Source organism: Coffea arabica, chromosome 6e (genome assembly GCF_036785885.1).
Source record: "Coffea arabica cultivar ET-39 chromosome 6e, Coffea Arabica ET-39 HiFi, whole genome shotgun sequence".
In the NCBI taxonomy this organism is placed as follows: Eukaryota; Viridiplantae; Streptophyta; class Magnoliopsida; order Gentianales; family Rubiaceae; genus Coffea; species Coffea arabica.
The window spans coordinates 60,712,693-60,732,322 of NC_092321.1; the positions used below are offsets into that span (position 1 = coordinate 60,712,693).

The 19,630-nt window shown below is 38.2% G+C and overlaps 2 protein-coding genes across 2 annotated transcripts; both read right to left on the minus strand.

Annotated features, from left to right (window-relative positions):
- Nucleotides 1-5,150: 5,150 nt before the first annotated feature.
- On the minus strand, nucleotides 5,151-7,320 carry LOC140009990 (uncharacterized). Its single transcript, XM_072056349.1, has 2 exons — nucleotides 6,132-7,320; nucleotides 5,151-6,007 (listed from the first exon to the last, which is right to left on the minus strand). Exons 1-2 carry the CDS (start codon nucleotides 7,318-7,320, stop codon nucleotides 5,151-5,153), a joined length of 2,046 nt encoding a protein of 681 aa, XP_071912450.1.
- A 7,152-nt stretch (nucleotides 7,321-14,472) lies between these two features.
- LOC140009991 (uncharacterized) lies at nucleotides 14,473-16,642 on the minus strand. Its single transcript, XM_072056350.1, has 2 exons — nucleotides 15,454-16,642; nucleotides 14,473-15,329 (listed from the first exon to the last, which is right to left on the minus strand). Exons 1-2 carry the CDS (start codon nucleotides 16,640-16,642, stop codon nucleotides 14,473-14,475), a joined length of 2,046 nt encoding a protein of 681 aa, XP_071912451.1.
- Between the last annotated feature and the right edge of the window lie 2,988 nt (nucleotides 16,643-19,630).

A 19,630-nucleotide genomic window follows, 5' to 3' on the forward strand; every position in this document is an offset into this window, starting at 1 on the left:
GAGCCTGGTTACTCAGCTCCTACCGCTATACGATCACGTACTCATATAAAGTACCACCTTTTGACGCGAGAATCGACACTTTAGGTGCAGATCCCCGGTTACTCAGTAGTAACTCATAGCGGAGTACAGTCCAGATTATTCACAGCCAAACAAAGCCAAAAACACATAATAACAACACTAAGAACCAAAAATAGGAGCAGCTCGCCTCATTATTGCCAAACATAGAGAACTGGAGTCAATATTGGACCAGTTCACATTAAAATGCCAACAGACATTCCCTATGCCTAGAAAAGTTAACAAAGAAATCAAAAAAAATCAAGCAGTCCGATATTCACCAAGGAGATGTCTTGGACCCAACCACATTAACCCGATACATACTTATTTTAAAAACTTGGCAAAAGTAGAATTAGAACCAATAAGCCAACACCCAATTTTTTCTCTTGTCTTTTTTTTTTTTTTTTTTTTTTGATTCGCAGGAGAGATAAGCCCCCATAAGAAAGAAAGAAAATGAGCAACTAGAAATAAAACTAACAACTAAAGAAAACTAAAAACACTAGCACCCCATTAGATCCCCCCACACCTATAGGACACATTGTCCTCAATGTGACAAATAACCAACAAAAGTGGGTGAGAGGACAGCAACACTTCCCTGAAATCCGGTCAAAGAGGTGGACGAGGTGGAGCTGGAGGAGGAAAACCCGTATGATGCAGAAATTGTGCCAAATTCTATGCTATGCCAGCTACATTGGTATCGACGTTGGCCATGCGAGCCTCCAAAGCCTGAACCTGGAAAATTAAGAAGAGAGGAAGAAATGAGCTGAAAGCGCGTTTCTGAAGCCTTTATTGGGACACATAAAACGCGAGTTAAAACGCGCCTTCAACTCGCGTTTTATAAGTCGCGTTTCCTGCGCAAATCTTGCAGAAATGAAAACGCAACTGAAAACGCGCCTACAACTCGCGTTTTATAGTCGCGTATCACGGTGGCTTTCGGACGATTCTGATTGTGAGCTTCCTGCACGTCATCACACGGGCACGTCAAGACTGAAGGGCACCTATAAATCGGCAAAAACGAAAACTGAAACCCAAAATTAGTCGAATTCAAGGAGAACACCTCTAAACTACCACACGGAATTGAACAAACAATTAAAAGGAACAATTGGGTTGCCTCCCAAAAGCGCCTTTCTTTAATGTCTTTGGCTAGACAAAATAATGCTTCAATCAGAGAGTTCAGGCACTGCAAGGGTCACCTCCTTAACATTATTAACTTGAAATCCTTCATAAAAAGGTTTGAGACGATGACCATTAACCTTAAAAATCTTGTCAGTGTGAAGACTTTGAATTTCTACTGCACCATGAGGAAACACATTAGTCACAATAAAAGGTCCAATCCAACGAGAACGCAATTTACCAGGAAAAAGTTTAAGTCCAGAGTGAAAAAGAAGTACTTTTTGACCAATACAAAAAATTTTCCTTGAAATTGCTTTATCATGAAATGCTTTTGTCTTCTCCTTATAAATGCAAGAACTCTCATATGCATCATTTCGGATTTCCTCCAACTCTTGCAATTGCAACTTCCTGTGTTCTCCAGATTCATCCATCCGCATATTATAATTTTTAACTGCCCAATATGCCCTATGTTCCAATTCCACAGGTAGATAACAAGGTTTGCCAAAAATTAATCGGTAAGGAGACATACCTATGAGGGTCTTAAAAGCTGTACGGTAAGCCCAAAGTGCATCATCTAAGCGCAAACTCCAATCCTTTCTATTGGGATTCACCGTCTTTTCAAGTATCGACTTGATTTCTTTATTGGAGATTTCTGCTTGACCACTAGTCTGCGGATGATAGGACGTAGAGACCCGGTGAGTGACGCCATATTTCTTCAACAATGCTTCCATTACTCGATTGCAGAAGTGTGTCCCTCGGTCACTGATAATTGCTCTTGGCGTGCCATACCTGACAAAAATATGAGATTTAATAAAATCAACTACAACCTTAGCATTGTCAGTCCTAGTTGCCTTAGCCTCTATCTACTTTGAGACATAATCAACTGCAAGTAATATATACATATTACCAAAAGAGGAAGGAAATGGACCCATAAAATCTATACCCCATATATCGAAAATTTCACAAACTAGTATAGGAGTAAGAGGCATTTGATCTCTATGGCTTAAATTACCTGTCTTTTGACAATTTGCACATGATTTACAAAATAAGTATGCATCACTAAACAAAGTTGGCCAAAATAAACCACACTCTAAAACCTTTCTTGCAGTTCGCTTAGGGCCAAAATGTCCACCACACGCATATGAGTGACAAAAAGATAAAATTGATGGAACCTCTTCTTTAGACACACACCTGCGAATAATTTGATCAGAACAATATTTTCACAAGTATGGTTCATCCCACACATAATATTTAACATCACTTTTAATTTTTTCCTTTTGAACTCTAGACAAATCATTAGGTAGCGTTCTAGTAACCAGATAATTCACTAAATCAGCGTACCAGGGAGTTGTCTTTTGAACTACAAAAAGATGCTCATCTGGAAAATTATCCTTCAAGGGAGCAGGTCTTTCACTATTGATCAAACGACTGAGATGATCAGCAACCATATTTTCGGCACCCCTTTTGTCTTTAATTTCCAAATTAAATTCTTGGAGTAGGAGAATCCACCTTATAAGTCGTGGTTTGGCCTCTTTCTTGTTGAGCAAATATTTCAAAGCTGCATGGTCAGAATAAATAATGACTTTAGTGCCAAGTAAATAAGAACGAAATTTTTCTAAAGCAAAAACAATAGCTAAAAGCTCCTTTTCCGTAGTCGAATAATTGCATTGGGCACCATCCAAGGTCCTCGAGGCATAATAAATGACATAAGAAGCTCTGCCCTCTTTCTGGCCAAGTACTGCACCAACAGCAAAGTTGCTGGCATCACACATTATCTCGAAAGGAAGACTCCAGTTTGGTGGTCGAACCACTGGTGCTGAAGTCAATGATCCCTTGAGCGTGTCAAATGCACTCTTGCAATTATCATCAAAATGAAATACCACATCCTTTTGAAGTAATTTGCATAGAGGATGGGATATCTTTGAAAAATCTTTGATGAAACGCCTATAAAAACCTGCATGGCCAAGAAAAGAGCGAACTTCCCGCACACTTGCAGGGTAAGGTAAACATTTGATAATTTCTACCTTAGCCTTATCTACCTCAATTCCTTTTGCAGATACCACATGGCCTAAAATTATGCCTTGGTCTACCATAAAATGGCATTTCTCATAATTTAAAACAAGATTAGTCTCAATGCACCTTTTAAGAATTTTTGTGAGGTTAGTTAAACATTCATCAAAAGAATTACCATAGACAGTAAAATCATCCATAAACACTTCTATGATATTCTCCACATAATCAGAAAATATACTAACCATACACCTTTGGAATGTAGCAGGCGCATTACAAAGACCAAAAGGCATTCGTCTATAGGCAAATGTACCAAAAGGGCAAGTAAATGTGATTTTCTCTTGATCTTCAGGCGCCACTGGAATTTGTAGAAAACCTGAAAAACCATCAAGACAGCAATAATGAGATTTTCCTGCCAACCTTTCCAACATCTTATCAATAAAAGGCAATGGAAAATGATCTTTACGAGTTAATGCATTTAATTTTCTAAAATCGGTACAAACTCTCCACCCATTTTGAACTCGAGTGGGCACTAACTCACCTTTAGGATTTTCAATAACAGTAATTCCTGTCTTTTTAGGAACTACTTGAACAGGACTTACCCACTTACTATCCGAAATGGGATAGATTATACCTGTGTCAAGAAGTTTTAAAACTTCTTTCTTCACTACCTCCATCATTGGTGGGTTCAATCTCCGTTGAGCCTCTCTCGAAGGCTTAGCACCATCTTCTAACAAGATGCGATGCATGCAAGTGGCTGGACTTAATCCTTTTATGTCAGCCACTGTCCATCCTATTGCCTCCTTGTGGTCCTTCAACACCCGAATTAGTTTTTCTTCCTCTAAAGCAGTCAATTTACTGGAAATTATTACTGGGAGTGTATCTCCATCTCCCAAGAATGCATACTTTAAATTATCCGGTAACTGCTTTAATTCCACCTTCGGGGCTTGCACAATAGATGGCAAAAGCTGTGAATGAGACAGAGGTAATTCCAAGTAAGACACATTGGAAAATTCTGGACAAAGAGAATTCAATTCAAAAATAACTTCCTGCAATTCAAAAGGAAAAACAAACTTCCCTTTTATCTTTTGCAAATTTTCCTGACAGAGACCAGTAGAAATAGCAACCTTCAACGCATCGTCATTATTAAATTCAAAATTTTGCTGCGCCAAAGAATCAATTACATCTATAACAAAAATTGAATGAGATTCACCAGGATATTTCATGGCATCATAAATACTAAATTTAATAGGGGTGCCAATTTTCGACACGACCTGAAAACACGACACGAACCTAACACGAAATTAATGGGTTTGGGTTGAGGTTTTGGGAATTCGGGTCAGAATCGGGTTGGACCCGATGAACCCGAAAAGAAAACAGGTCGATTTCGGGTCAACCCGTGGTGACCTGATATGACCCGATATGACCCGTTTACGAATTAAAAATAATTTAATAAATATAAAAATAATTTAATAAATATAAAAATAATTTTATCTAACTAACCTAAGTTATTCTTTTTTTTAAAGGCATTAATTACTTAATCATAAATGAATTTATTTAATTTGTGTGAAGTTGAAATTATTATATTTGGACAAATAATATATTATATTATTTTTTACTTTTATACTGTTTTAATTTATTTTATATTTTGTTTGGGATAAAACACTTTTACGGTGTTTAATTTATTTTAGATTTGGTTTGAAATTACTTATTTAAATTTTTATTACTTGATTATGTAATTAGTTTTGTGAGAAATTGATTTTATTAGAAATTACAGTGATAAATTAATAAATTAAAATTAAGTTTCGGGTCATTTCGGATCGACCCGCCAACCCGTCAACCTGAAATTTTCGAGTTCGGGTCAGCATACCTGACCCGTCACGGGTTGGCGAGTCGGGTTCGGGTCAACAGATTTTCTGGCGGGTTGACCCGAACCCGACCCGCCAACCTGATTTGGACCCGAATTGCCACCCCTAAAATTTAATAACATCACCATCAAATTCCATAGTCAATGTGCCAGTGAAAACATCAATTTTTGTTCTAGCAGTTTTCAAAAATGGTCTCCCTAACAGTATTGGAGATGAATTAGAATTATCATCCTCCATATCAAGCACATAAAAATCTGCAGGAAAAATCAAATTATCAATTTGCACTAAAATATCCTCCAAAACTCCATCAGGATAGGCATTTGATCGATCAGCCAGTTGAATTATTACGCCCGTCTCTTTTAAAGGCCCAATGTTCATCAAATTATAAATAGAACGAGGCATAACATTTATCGAAGCACCCAAATCCAACATAGCTTTTTCAATTTTAATATTACCTATTTTGCAAGGGACAGTAAACATACCTGGGTCCTTGCATTTAGGAGGCAATTTTTTCTGCAAAACTGCCGAAACATTTTCTCCCATATGCACTTTCTCGTTTCCTTTCAACTTTTTCTTACCAGTGCATAACTCCTTCAAAAATTTAGCATATCTAGGAATTTGCTTAATTGCATCTAAAAGAGGGATATTTACCTCAACTTTTCGAAAAGTGTCCAAAATCTCCTGTTCTTGCTCTTGCTTTTTGGACTTTGCCAGTCGACTAGGAAATGGAGGCGGAGGTGTAACCACTTGTGTTGATTTTTCTCCAAAATCTGGTTGTTCCAAGGCTCTAGGTTGAGACACATTCCCCTCTTTTTCGAGCTCTTCCTTGATTGCTTGTTCAGAAATTTTCTTGCTCGGCTCAGGCAACTCTTTGCCACTTCTTAATGTGATGGCACTAGCATTTTGCTTGGGGTTGACAATTGTCTGTGAAAGGTAGCTTTCCAGATAATTGGGACTCCAATCTATTGACTGTGGAAGCTAACTGGCTCATTTGATTCTCCAAATTATGAATGCTAGTTTTCGTCTCCTGTTGAAATTGTTGAGTGTTAGTAGCCAAAGATTTCACAATATCCTCAAGTGACATACCTGATTTAGGAGCAGGTTGTTGCTGTGAAAGTTGAGGTCTAGGTTGATATTGTGACTGTTGTGGAAATCCTGGTGGCCTTACTGCATAATTAAAATTAGGATGATCCCTCCATCCTGGATTATAGGTGTTTGCATAGGGATCATACCGTCTCTGAGGTGGTCCTGGAAATCCAACTGCATTAGCCTGCTCAGTCGAATCATCTTGGAGTGTGGGGCACATATCTGTTGGATGACTCGAACCATAGCAGATTCCACATGTTTTCAATTGCTGCATTTGTCCTATAGCTAACTTTTCAACCAAAGAAGTTAGACAATCTAATCTTTGCTCTATTGAAGAATTACTTACCTCATTGACTCTACGAGTCGTGTTATCCTGTCTGTCTCCAAATTGTTGAGCATTTGCAGCCATACTCGATATCAAATTTCTTGCCTCCGTGGGTGTTTTATTCACTAAGGAGCCCCCACTGGCAGCATCAATAATTCTTCTGTCAGTTTGGGACAGACCCTCATAAAAATACTGGATGAGGAGTTGGTCAGGAATTTGATGATGAGGACAACTAGCACATAGTTGCTTGAATCTTTCCCAATATTCATGTAGAGTCTCTCCATTGAATTGTCGAATTCCACAGATGTCTTTCCTAATGCTTGCAGCTCGGGATGCAGGAAAGAATTTTTTTAGAAAATGCTTCTTCATGTCTATCCATGTGGATATTGACCCAGAGGGCAGATAATAGAGCCAATCCTTAGCTTTATCGGCTAAGGAAAATGGAAAGGCTCTTAATTTAATTTGCTCCTCTGTGACTCCCTGGGGTTTCATTGTCGAGCAAACCACATGGAATTCTTTGAGATGCTTATGGGGATCTTCACCTGGTAAGCCATGAAAAGAAGGAAGTAAATGGATTAGTCCAGATTTTAACTCAAATGCAACCTCTAATGTAGGATAAGTAATGCATAGGGGCTGTTGATTTAAATCTGGTGCAGCCAATTCTCTCAATGTCCGTTCATTAGCCATGGTGCTATTTATCTCTTCCGTCTCACTAAATGAATCTACAAAATCTACTACTGAATTATGTCCAGTAGATGAGGAGGATGCCTCTGCTCGTTCTCTTGTTGCTTTTCTCAATGCACGAGCAGTCTTCTCTATCTCAGGATTATATTGCAGTTCACCTGTACGAGAAGATCTAGGCATAAACCAGTAACAATAAAAATAAAAATAAAAATAAAATAAAAATAAACAAAGAAAATAAAATTCAAAGAAAATAAATTTATTTTGACACCAAGTCCCCGGCAACGGCGCCAAAATTTGTTGGGTGTCAAACCAGCAAAAATAAAATTTCTACTCTTAAGTCACGAATTAAGTCCACTATGGTACTGGAGCAGGGACTTAGGCTGTGCAATGGGTTACTAGCTTCACCCTGGTGCCAGAGTTTGCTTGATCCGATATACCAAAGTATATTAATTACGTGAAAGACAAAATTCGAATATAGCAGCGAGCAGGGTCGAATCCACAGGGACTTGGGAATTTATTTTGAATGAATGTAACATTAAATAAAAATGGGGGGAATTGATATGGAACTGTCTAATTTAATTGCTCAAATTAAAAATATAAAGTAAATTAACGGAAGGAAAATCTCTAGTCAAAGGTATAATCTCCACTAATGGTTCGAATCACTGATCACAGATGCAGAGATAAAATCTTTCATTTACAAATAAACTGGTTATGGTTGTCAACAAGCTCTGACAACCTGCCTAACCTTCCTGATTCGATAACCACAACAAGCTCTGTAGTTATTGCCCTAACCAATTAAGCAGTCCTAAACACGCTCTTAGGATTTAACCTATTGACAGCAGTAATCATTAGACTGGCCACCAATTATAACCAACAAACACACACGCTCGGTTTATTTAGGCTATATCATATATTTCCGCAACAACGACTCAAAAGTTTCTACTACAATTGAATCATATCACTTGCCACATGCACTAAAATTACCCAACAATTACGGATTGAGCACTCTTAGATGGCTGTTAATTACTCACACAATTAAACAGTGATCAAGTATTTAATTGCAAGAAATAATCATATGCATAAGTGAACAGGAAATATATAAATACTTGCAAATTAAAGAACGTAGGGAAATCAATTCGATCTCACAGTTTTGTCGAACCAAAGCTTCGATTTAACCTCTGACTAGATGAAGAAATTAGCCACTCCTCATAGTTGAATTGCAGCCAAAAGTACTGGATTGCAAAGGCATTGCGTTTTTACTAGAAAACAAGGAATAAAAGATGTTTTTCCCGTTGGGGAATATTGTCGAACACCTGGCGTGTGTCAGAGGCCAGTCCAGAGAAAGGAAACTAGAACTAAACTAAAAAGCTAAACTAGAGGTGTCCTTTTTCTTCTGTACGTCCTCTCCTTAAAAAGCCAAAAGTAAGATGACTAAAAGCTCTCTCCGGTGGTCCCCACACATGTGGACAAAGTCTCCAAAATTACTTCTTCTTCCAAGTCTCTCTACGTTGCTTTTTTTGAAGAGCCCAAATGACCTATAGCTTTGTGGTCCCCACGAATCCAAGGCCTAAGGATTGAAGCCCTTAGAAGTCTCCATATTCTCCATAAAGTCCCTCCTTTTTGGTAGTTTTCTGCTTCATTCCTGAAATTAAGTCCAGATACCAAATATGAGTAAATATCAGCAATTAACACAATATTTGTCAGGGATAGAAGGGGAAATCAATAATAAAATTACTAACAAATTACCCCCTATCAATTCCCCCCACACCTGAATCATGCTTGCCCTCAAGCATGGGGAAAGTATACAGACACCAAAATTTGATACTGGTCATTGCTCTATCTACCAAATTGCCAAGATATTCAAGAGAGAACCATATATCGAATCCAAGAAGCATCCCCCCCAGTTAGCCCCTGAACCACAAGCTCCTTCAATTTCCGAATTAACTATTCTAAGGAAAAGGAATGACACACAGCATTTATCAGCTAATGGTCCAAATATTCACACAAGTCCCCATATTAAGTCCATAAACCAGCAAGCTTCCCTATTATTTATTCTTTTTTTTTCTTTTTTCTTTCCTTTTTTTTTTGTTTTTTTAAGGCACATAATAATATTTGACACAAGAAGACTTAGTCTCTAGCCGCCGGAGCCTTTTGACGCGAACTCCAACATTTTTAGATGAAGGAGCCTGGTTACTCAGCTCCTACCGCTATACGATCACGTACTCATATAAAGTACCACCTTTTGACGCGAGAATCGACACTTTAGGTGCAGATCCCCGGTTACTCAGTAGTAACTCATAGCGGAGTACAGTCCAGATTATTCACAGCCAAACAAAGCCAAAAACACATAATAACAACACTAAGAACCAAAAATAGGAGCAGCTCGCCTCATTATTGCCAAACATAGAGAACTGGAGTCAATATTGGACCAGTTCACATTAAAATGCCAACAGACATTCCCTATGCCTAGAAAAGTTAACAAAGAAATCAAAAAAAATCAAGCAGTCCGATATTCACCAAGGAGATGTCTTGGACCCAACCACATTAACCCGATACATACTTATTTTAAAAACTTGGCAAAAGTAGAATTAGAACCAATAAGCCAACACCCAATTTTTTCTCTTGTCTTTTTTTTTTTTTTTTTTTTTTGATTCGCAGGAGAGATAAGCCCCCATAAGAAAGAAAGAAAATGAGCAACTAGAAATAAAACTAACAACTAAAGAAAACTAAAAACACTAGCACCCCATTAGATCCCCCCACACCTATAGGACACATTGTCCTCAATGTGACAAATAACCAACAAAAGTGGGTGAGAGGACAGCAACACTTCCCTGAAATCCGGTCAAAGAGGTGGACGAGGTGGAGCTGGAGGAGGAAAACCCGTATGATGCAGAAATTGTGCCAAATTCTATGCTATGCCAGCTACATTGGTATCGACGTTGGCCATGCGAGCCTCCAAAGCCTGAACCTGGAAAATTAAGAAGAGAGGAAGAAATGAGCTGAAAGCGCGTTTCTGAAGCCTTTATTGGGACACATAAAACGCGAGTTAAAACGCGCCTTCAACTCGCGTTTTATAAGTCGCGTTTCCTGCGCAAATCTTGCAGAAATGAAAACGCAACTGAAAACGCGCCTACAACTCGCGTTTTATAGTCGCGTATCACGGTGGCTTTCGGACGATTCTGATTGTGAGCTTCCTGCACGTCATCACACGGGCACGTCAAGACTGAAGGGCACCTATAAATCGGCAAAAACGAAAACTGAAACCCAAAATTAGTCGAATTCAAGGAGAACACCTCTAAACTACCACACGGAATTGAACAAACAATTAAAAGGAACAATTGGGTTGCCTCCCAAAAGCGCCTTTCTTTAATGTCTTTGGCTAGACAAAATAATGCTTCAATCAGAGAGTTCAGGCACTGCAAGGGTCACCTCCTTAACATTATTAACTTGAAATCCTTCATAAAAAGGTTTGAGACGATGACCATTAACCTTAAAAATCTTGTCAGTGTGAAGACTTTGAATTTCTACTGCACCATGAGGAAACACATTAGTCACAATAAAAGGTCCAATCCAACGAGAACGCAATTTACCAGGAAAAAGTTTAAGTCCAGAGTGAAAAAGAAGTACTTTTTGACCAATACAAAAAATTTTCCTTGAAATTGCTTTATCATGAAATGCTTTTGTCTTCTCCTTATAAATGCAAGAACTCTCATATGCATCATTTCGGATTTCCTCCAACTCTTGCAATTGCAACTTCCTGTGTTCTCCAGATTCATCCATCCGCATATTATAATTTTTAACTGCCCAATATGCCCTATGTTCCAATTCCACAGGTAGATAACAAGGTTTGCCAAAAATTAATCGGTAAGGAGACATACCTATGAGGGTCTTAAAAGCTGTACGGTAAGCCCAAAGTGCATCATCTAAGCGCAAACTCCAATCCTTTCTATTGGGATTCACCGTCTTTTCAAGTATCGACTTGATTTCTTTATTGGAGATTTCTGCTTGACCACTAGTCTGCGGATGATAGGACGTAGAGACCCGGTGAGTGACGCCATATTTCTTCAACAATGCTTCCATTACTCGATTGCAGAAGTGTGTCCCTCGGTCACTGATAATTGCTCTTGGCGTGCCATACCTGACAAAAATATGAGATTTAATAAAATCAACTACAACCTTAGCATTGTCAGTCCTAGTTGCCTTAGCCTCTATCTACTTTGAGACATAATCAACTGCAAGTAATATATACATATTACCAAAAGAGGAAGGAAATGGACCCATAAAATCTATACCCCATATATCGAAAATTTCACAAACTAGTATAGGAGTAAGAGGCATTTGATCTCTATGGCTTAAATTACCTGTCTTTTGACAATTTGCACATGATTTACAAAATAAGTATGCATCACTAAACAAAGTTGGCCAAAATAAACCACACTCTAAAACCTTTCTTGCAGTTCGCTTAGGGCCAAAATGTCCACCACACGCATATGAGTGACAAAAAGATAAAATTGATGGAACCTCTTCTTTAGACACACACCTGCGAATAATTTGATCAGAACAATATTTTCACAAGTATGGTTCATCCCACACATAATATTTAACATCACTTTTAATTTTTTCCTTTTGAACTCTAGACAAATCATTAGGTAGCGTTCTAGTAACCAGATAATTCACTAAATCAGCGTACCAGGGAGTTGTCTTTTGAACTACAAAAAGATGCTCATCTGGAAAATTATCCTTCAAGGGAGCAGGTCTTTCACTATTGATCAAACGACTGAGATGATCAGCAACCATATTTTCGGCACCCCTTTTGTCTTTAATTTCCAAATTAAATTCTTGGAGTAGGAGAATCCACCTTATAAGTCGTGGTTTGGCCTCTTTCTTGTTGAGCAAATATTTCAAAGCTGCATGGTCAGAATAAATAATGACTTTAGTGCCAAGTAAATAAGAACGAAATTTTTCTAAAGCAAAAACAATAGCTAAAAGCTCCTTTTCCGTAGTCGAATAATTGCATTGGGCACCATCCAAGGTCCTCGAGGCATAATAAATGACATAAGAAGCTCTGCCCTCTTTCTGGCCAAGTACTGCACCAACAGCAAAGTTGCTGGCATCACACATTATCTCGAAAGGAAGACTCCAGTTTGGTGGTCGAACCACTGGTGCTGAAGTCAATGATCCCTTGAGCGTGTCAAATGCACTCTTGCAATTATCATCAAAATGAAATACCACATCCTTTTGAAGTAATTTGCATAGAGGATGGGATATCTTTGAAAAATCTTTGATGAAACGCCTATAAAAACCTGCATGGCCAAGAAAAGAGCGAACTTCCCGCACACTTGCAGGGTAAGGTAAACATTTGATAATTTCTACCTTAGCCTTATCTACCTCAATTCCTTTTGCAGATACCACATGGCCTAAAATTATGCCTTGGTCTACCATAAAATGGCATTTCTCATAATTTAAAACAAGATTAGTCTCAATGCACCTTTTAAGAATTTTTGTGAGGTTAGTTAAACATTCATCAAAAGAATTACCATAGACAGTAAAATCATCCATAAACACTTCTATGATATTCTCCACATAATCAGAAAATATACTAACCATACACCTTTGGAATGTAGCAGGCGCATTACAAAGACCAAAAGGCATTCGTCTATAGGCAAATGTACCAAAAGGGCAAGTAAATGTGATTTTCTCTTGATCTTCAGGCGCCACTGGAATTTGTAGAAAACCTGAAAAACCATCAAGACAGCAATAATGAGATTTTCCTGCCAACCTTTCCAACATCTTATCAATAAAAGGCAATGGAAAATGATCTTTACGAGTTAATGCATTTAATTTTCTAAAATCGGTACAAACTCTCCACCCATTTTGAACTCGAGTGGGCACTAACTCACCTTTAGGATTTTCAATAACAGTAATTCCTGTCTTTTTAGGAACTACTTGAACAGGACTTACCCACTTACTATCCGAAATGGGATAGATTATACCTGTGTCAAGAAGTTTTAAAACTTCTTTCTTCACTACCTCCATCATTGGTGGGTTCAATCTCCGTTGAGCCTCTCTCGAAGGCTTAGCACCATCTTCTAACAAGATGCGATGCATGCAAGTGGCTGGACTTAATCCTTTTATGTCAGCCACTGTCCATCCTATTGCCTCCTTGTGGTCCTTCAACACCCGAATTAGTTTTTCTTCCTCTAAAGCAGTCAATTTACTGGAAATTATTACTGGGAGTGTATCTCCATCTCCCAAGAATGCATACTTTAAATTATCCGGTAACTGCTTTAATTCCACCTTCGGGGCTTGCACAATAGATGGCAAAAGGTGTGAATGAGACAGAGGTAATTCCAAGTAAGACACATTGGAAAATTCTGGACAAAGAGAATTCAATTCAAAAATAACTTCCTGCAATTCAAAAGGAAAAACAAACTTCCCTTTTATCTTTTGCAAATTTTCCTGACAGAGACCAGTAGAAATAGCAACCTTCAACGCATCGTCATTATTAAATTCAAAATTTTGCTGCGCCAAAGAATCAATTACATCTATAACAAAAATTGAATGAGATTCACCAGGATATTTCATGGCATCATAAATACTAAATTTAATAGGGGTGGCAATTTTCGACACGACCTGAAAACACGACACGAACCTAACACGAAATTAATGGGTTTGGGTTGAGGTTTTGGGAATTCGGGTCAGAATCGGGTTGGACCCGATGAACCCGAAAAGAAAACAGGTCGATTTCGGGTCAACCCGTGGTGACCTGATATGACCCGATATGACCCGTTTACGAATTAAAAATAATTTAATAAATATAAAAATAATTTAATAAATATAAAAATAATTTTATCTAACTAACCTAAGTTATTCTTTTTTTTAAAGGCATTAATTACTTAATCATAAATGAATTTATTTAATTTGTGTGAAGTTGAAATTATTATATTTGGACAAATAATATATTATATTATTTTTTACTTTTATACTGTTTTAATTTATTTTATATTTTGTTTGGGATAAAACACTTTTACGGTGTTTAATTTATTTTAGATTTGGTTTGAAATTACTTATTTAAATTTTTATTACTTGATTATGTAATTAGTTTTGTGAGAAATTGATTTTATTAGAAATTACAGTGATAAATTAATAAATTAAAATTAAGTTTCGGGTCATTTCGGATCGACCCGCCAACCCGTCAACCTGAAATTTTCGAGTTCGGGTCAGCATACCTGACCCGTCACGGGTTGGCGAGTCGGGTTCGGGTCAACAGATTTTCTGGCGGGTTGACCCGAACCCGACCCGCCAACCTGATTTGGACCCGAATTGCCACCCCTAAAATTTAATAACATCACCATCAAATTCCATAGTCAATGTGCCAGTGAAAACATCAATTTTTGTTCTAGCAGTTTTCAAAAATGGTCTCCCTAACAGTATTGGAGATGAATTAGAATTATCATCCTCCATATCAAGCACATAAAAATCTGCAGGAAAAATCAAATTATCAATTTGCACTAAAATATCCTCCAAAACTCCATCAGGATAGGCATTTGATCGATCAGCCAGTTGAATTATTACGCCCGTCTCTTTTAAAGGCCCAATGTTCATCAAATTATAAATAGAACGAGGCATAACATTTATCGAAGCACCCAAATCCAACATAGCTTTTTCAATTTTAATATTACCTATTTTGCAAGGGACAGTAAACATACCTGGGTCCTTGCATTTAGGAGGCAATTTTTTCTGCAAAACTGCCGAAACATTTTCTCCCATATGCACTTTCTCGTTTCCTTTCAACTTTTTCTTACCAGTGCATAACTCCTTCAAAAATTTAGCATATCTAGGAATTTGCTTAATTGCATCTAAAAGAGGGATATTTACCTCAACTTTTCGAAAAGTGTCCAAAATCTCCTGTTCTTGCTCTTGCTTTTTGGACTTTGCCAGTCGACTAGGAAATGGAGGCGGAGGTGTAACCACTTGTGTTGATTTTTCTCCAAAATCTGGTTGTTCCAAGGCTCTAGGTTGAGACACATTCCCCTCTTTTTCGAGCTCTTCCTTGATTGCTTGTTCAGAAATTTTCTTGCTCGGCTCAGGCAACTCTTTGCCACTTCTTAATGTGATGGCACTAGCATTTTGCTTGGGGTTGACAATTGTCTGTGAAAGGTAGCTTTCCAGATAATTGGGACTCCAATCTATTGACTGTGGAAGCTAACTGGCTCATTTGATTCTCCAAATTATGAATGCTAGTTTTCGTCTCCTGTTGAAATTGTTGAGTGTTAGTAGCCAAAGATTTCACAATATCCTCAAGTGACATACCTGATTTAGGAGCAGGTTGTTGCTGTGAAAGTTGAGGTCTAGGTTGATATTGTGACTGTTGTGGAAATCCTGGTGGCCTTACTGCATAATTAAAATTAGGATGATCCCTCCATCCTGGATTATAGGTGTTTGCATAGGGATCATACCGTCTCTGAGGTGGTCCTGGAAATCCAACTGCATTAGCCTGCTCAGTCGAATCATCTTGGAGTGTGGGGCACATATCTGTTGGATGACTCGAACCATAGCAGATTCCACATGTTTTCAATTGCTGCATTTGTCCTATAGCTAACTTTTCAACCAAAGAAGTTAGACAATCTAATCTTTGCTCTATTGAAGAATTACTTACCTCATTGACTCTACGAGTCGTGTTATCCTGTCTGTCTCCAAATTGTTGAGCATTTGCAGCCATACTCGATATCAAATTTCTTGCCTCCGTGGGTGTTTTATTCACTAAGGAGCCCCCACTGGCAGCATCAATAATTCTTCTGTCAGTTTGGGACAGACCCTCATAAAAATACTGGATGAGGAGTTGGTCAGGAATTTGATGATGAGGACAACTAGCACATAGTTGCTTGAATCTTTCCCAATATTCATGTAGAGTCTCTCCATTGAATTGTCGAATTCCACAGATGTCTTTCCTAATGCTTGCAGCTCGGGATGCAGGAAAGAATTTTTTTAGAAAATGCTTCTTCATGTCTATCCATGTGGATATTGACCCAGAGGGCAGATAATAGAGCCAATCCTTAGCTTTATCGGCTAAGGAAAATGGAAAGGCTCTTAATTTAATTTGCTCCTCTGTGACTCCCTGGGGTTTCATTGTCGAGCAAACCACATGGAATTCTTTGAGATGCTTGTGGGGATCTTCACCTGGTAAGCCATGAAAAGAAGGAAGTAAATGGATTAGTCCAGATTTTAACTCAAATGCAACCTCTAATGTAGGATAAGTAATGCATAGGGGCTGTTGATTTAAATCTGGTGCAGCCAATTCTCTCAATGTCCGTTCATTAGCCATGGTGCTATTTATCTCTTCCGTCTCACTAAATGAATCTACAAAATCTACTACTGAATTATGTCCAGTAGATGAGGAGGATGCCTCTGCTCGTTCTCTTGTTGCTTTTCTCAATGCACGAGCAGTCTTCTCTATCTCAGGATTATATTGCAGTTCACCTGTACGAGAAGATCTAGGCATAAACCAGTAACAATAAAAATAAAAATAAAAATAAAATAAAAATAAACAAAGAAAATAAAATTCAAAGAAAATAAATTTATTTTGACACCAAGTCCCCGGCAACGGCGCCAAAATTTGTTGGGTGTCAAACCAGCAAAAATAAAATTTCTACTCTTAAGTCACGAATTAAGTCCACTATGGTACTGGAGCAGGGACTTAGGCTGTGCAATGGGTTACTAGCTTCACCCTGGTGCCAGAGTTTGCTTGATCCGATATACCAAAGTATATTAATTACGTGAAAGACAAAATTCGAATATAGCAGCGAGCAGGGTCGAATCCACAGGGACTTGGGAATTTATTTTGAATGAATGTAACATTAAATAAAAATGGGGGGAATTGATATGGAACTGTCTAATTTAATTGCTCAAATTAAAAATATAAAGTAAATTAACGGAAGGAAAATCTCTAGTCAAAGGTATAATCTCCACTAATGGTTCGAATCACTGATCACAGATGCAGAGATAAAATCTTTCATTTACAAATAAACTGGTTATGGTTGTCAACAAGCTCTGACAACCTGCCTAACCTTCCTGATTCGATAACCACAACAAGCTCTGTAGTTATTGCCCTAACCAATTAAGCAGTCCTAAACACGCTCTTAGGATTTAACCTATTGACAGCAGTAATCATTAGACTGGCCACCAATTATAACCAACAAACACACACGCTCGGTTTATTTAGGCTATATCATATATTTCCGCAACAACGACTCAAAAGTTTCTACTACAATTGAATCATATCACTTGCCACATGCACTAAAATTACCCAACAATTACGGATTGAGCACTCTTAGATGGCTGTTAATTACTCACACAATTAAACAGTGATCAAGTATTTAATTGCAAGAAATAATCATATGCATAAGTGAACAGGAAATATATAAATACTTGCAAATTAAAGAACGTAGGGAAATCAATTCGATCTCACAGTTTTGTCGAACCAAAGCTTCGATTTAACCTCTGACTAGATGAAGAAATTAGCCACTCCTCATAGTTGAATTGCAGCCAAAAGTACTGGATTGCAAAGGCATTGCGTTTTTACTAGAAAACAAGGAATAAAAGATGTTTTTCCCGTTGGGGAATATTGTCGAACACCTGGCGTGTGTCAGAGGCCAGTCCAGAGAAAGGAAACTAGAACTAAACTAAAAAGCTAAACTAGAGGTGTCCTTTTTCTTCTGTACGTCCTCTCCTTAAAAAGCCAAAAGTAAGATGACTAAAAGCTCTCTCCGGTGGTCCCCACACATGTGGACAAAGTCTCCAAAATTACTTCTTCTTCCAAGTCTCTCTACGTTGCTTTTTTTGAAGAGCCCAAATGACCTATAGCTTTGTGGTCCCCACGAATCCAAGGCCTAAGGATTGAAGCCCTTAGAAGTCTCCATATTCTCCATAAAGTCCCTCCTTTTTGGTAGTTTTCTGCTTCATTCCTGAAATTAAGTCCAGATACCAAATATGAGTAAATATCAGCAATTAACACAATATTTGTCAGGGATAGAAGGGGAAATCAATAATAAAATTACTAACAAATTACCCCCTATCAATTCCCCCCACACCTGAATCATGCTTGCCCTCAAGCATGGGGAAAGTATACAGACACCAAAATTTGATACTGGTCATTGCTCTATCTACCAAATTGCCAAGATATTCAAGAGAGAACCATATATCGAATCCAAGAAGCATCCCCCCCAGTTAGCCCCTGAACCACAAGCTCCTTCAATTTCCGAATTAACTATTCTAAGGAAAAGGAATGACACACAGCATTTATCAGCTAATGGTCCAAATATTCACACAAGTCCCCATATTAAGTCCATAAACCAGCAAGCTTCCCTATTATTTATTCTTTTTTTTTCTTTTTTCTTTCCTTTTTTTTTTGTTTTTTTAAGGCACATAATAATATTTGACACAAGAAGACTTAGTCTCTAGCCGCCGGAGCCTTTTGACGCGAACTCCAACATTTTTAGATGAAGGAGCCTGGTTACTCAGCTCCTACCGCTATACGATCACGTACTCATATAAAGTACCACCTTTTGACGCGAGAATCGACACTTTAGGTGCAGATCCCCGGTTACTCAGTAGTAACTCATAGCGGAGTACAGTCCAGATTATTCACAGCCAAACAAAGCCAAAAACACATAATAACAACACTAAGAACCAAAAATAGGAGCAGCTCGCCTCATTATTGCCAAACATAGAGAACTGGAGTCAATATTGGACCAGTTCACATTAAAATGCCAACAGACATTCCCTATGCCTAGAAAAGTTAACAAAGAAATCAAAAAAAATCAAGCAGTCCGATATTCACCAAGGAGATGTCTTGGACCCAACCACATTAACCCGATACATACTTATTTTAAAAACTTGGCAAAAGTAGAATTAGAACCAATAAGCCAACACCCAATTTTTTCTCTTGTCTTTTTTTTTTTTTTTTTTTTTTGATTCGCAGGAGAGATAAGCCCCCATAAGAAAGAAAGAAAATGAGCAACTAGAAATAAAACTAACAACTAAAGAAAACTAAAAACACTAGCACCCCATTAGATCCCCCCACACCTATAGGACACATTGTCCTCAATGTGACAAATAACCAACAAAAGTGGGTGAGAGGACAGCAACACTTCCCTGAAATCCGGTCAAAGAGGTGGACGAGGTGGAGCTGGAGGAGGAAAACCCGTATGATGCAGAAATTGTGCCAAATTCTATGCTATGCCAGCTACATTGGTATCGACGTTGGCCATGCGAGCCTCCAAAGCCTGAACCTGGAAAATTAAGAAGAGAGGAAGAAATGAGCTGAAAGCGCGTTTCTGAAGCCTTTATTGGGACACATAAAACGCGAGTTAAAACGCGCCTTCAACTCGCGTTTTATAAGTCGCGTTTCCTGCGCAAATCTTGCAGAAATGAAAACGCAACTGAAAACGCGCCTACAACTCGCGTTTTATAGTCGCGTATCACGGTGGCT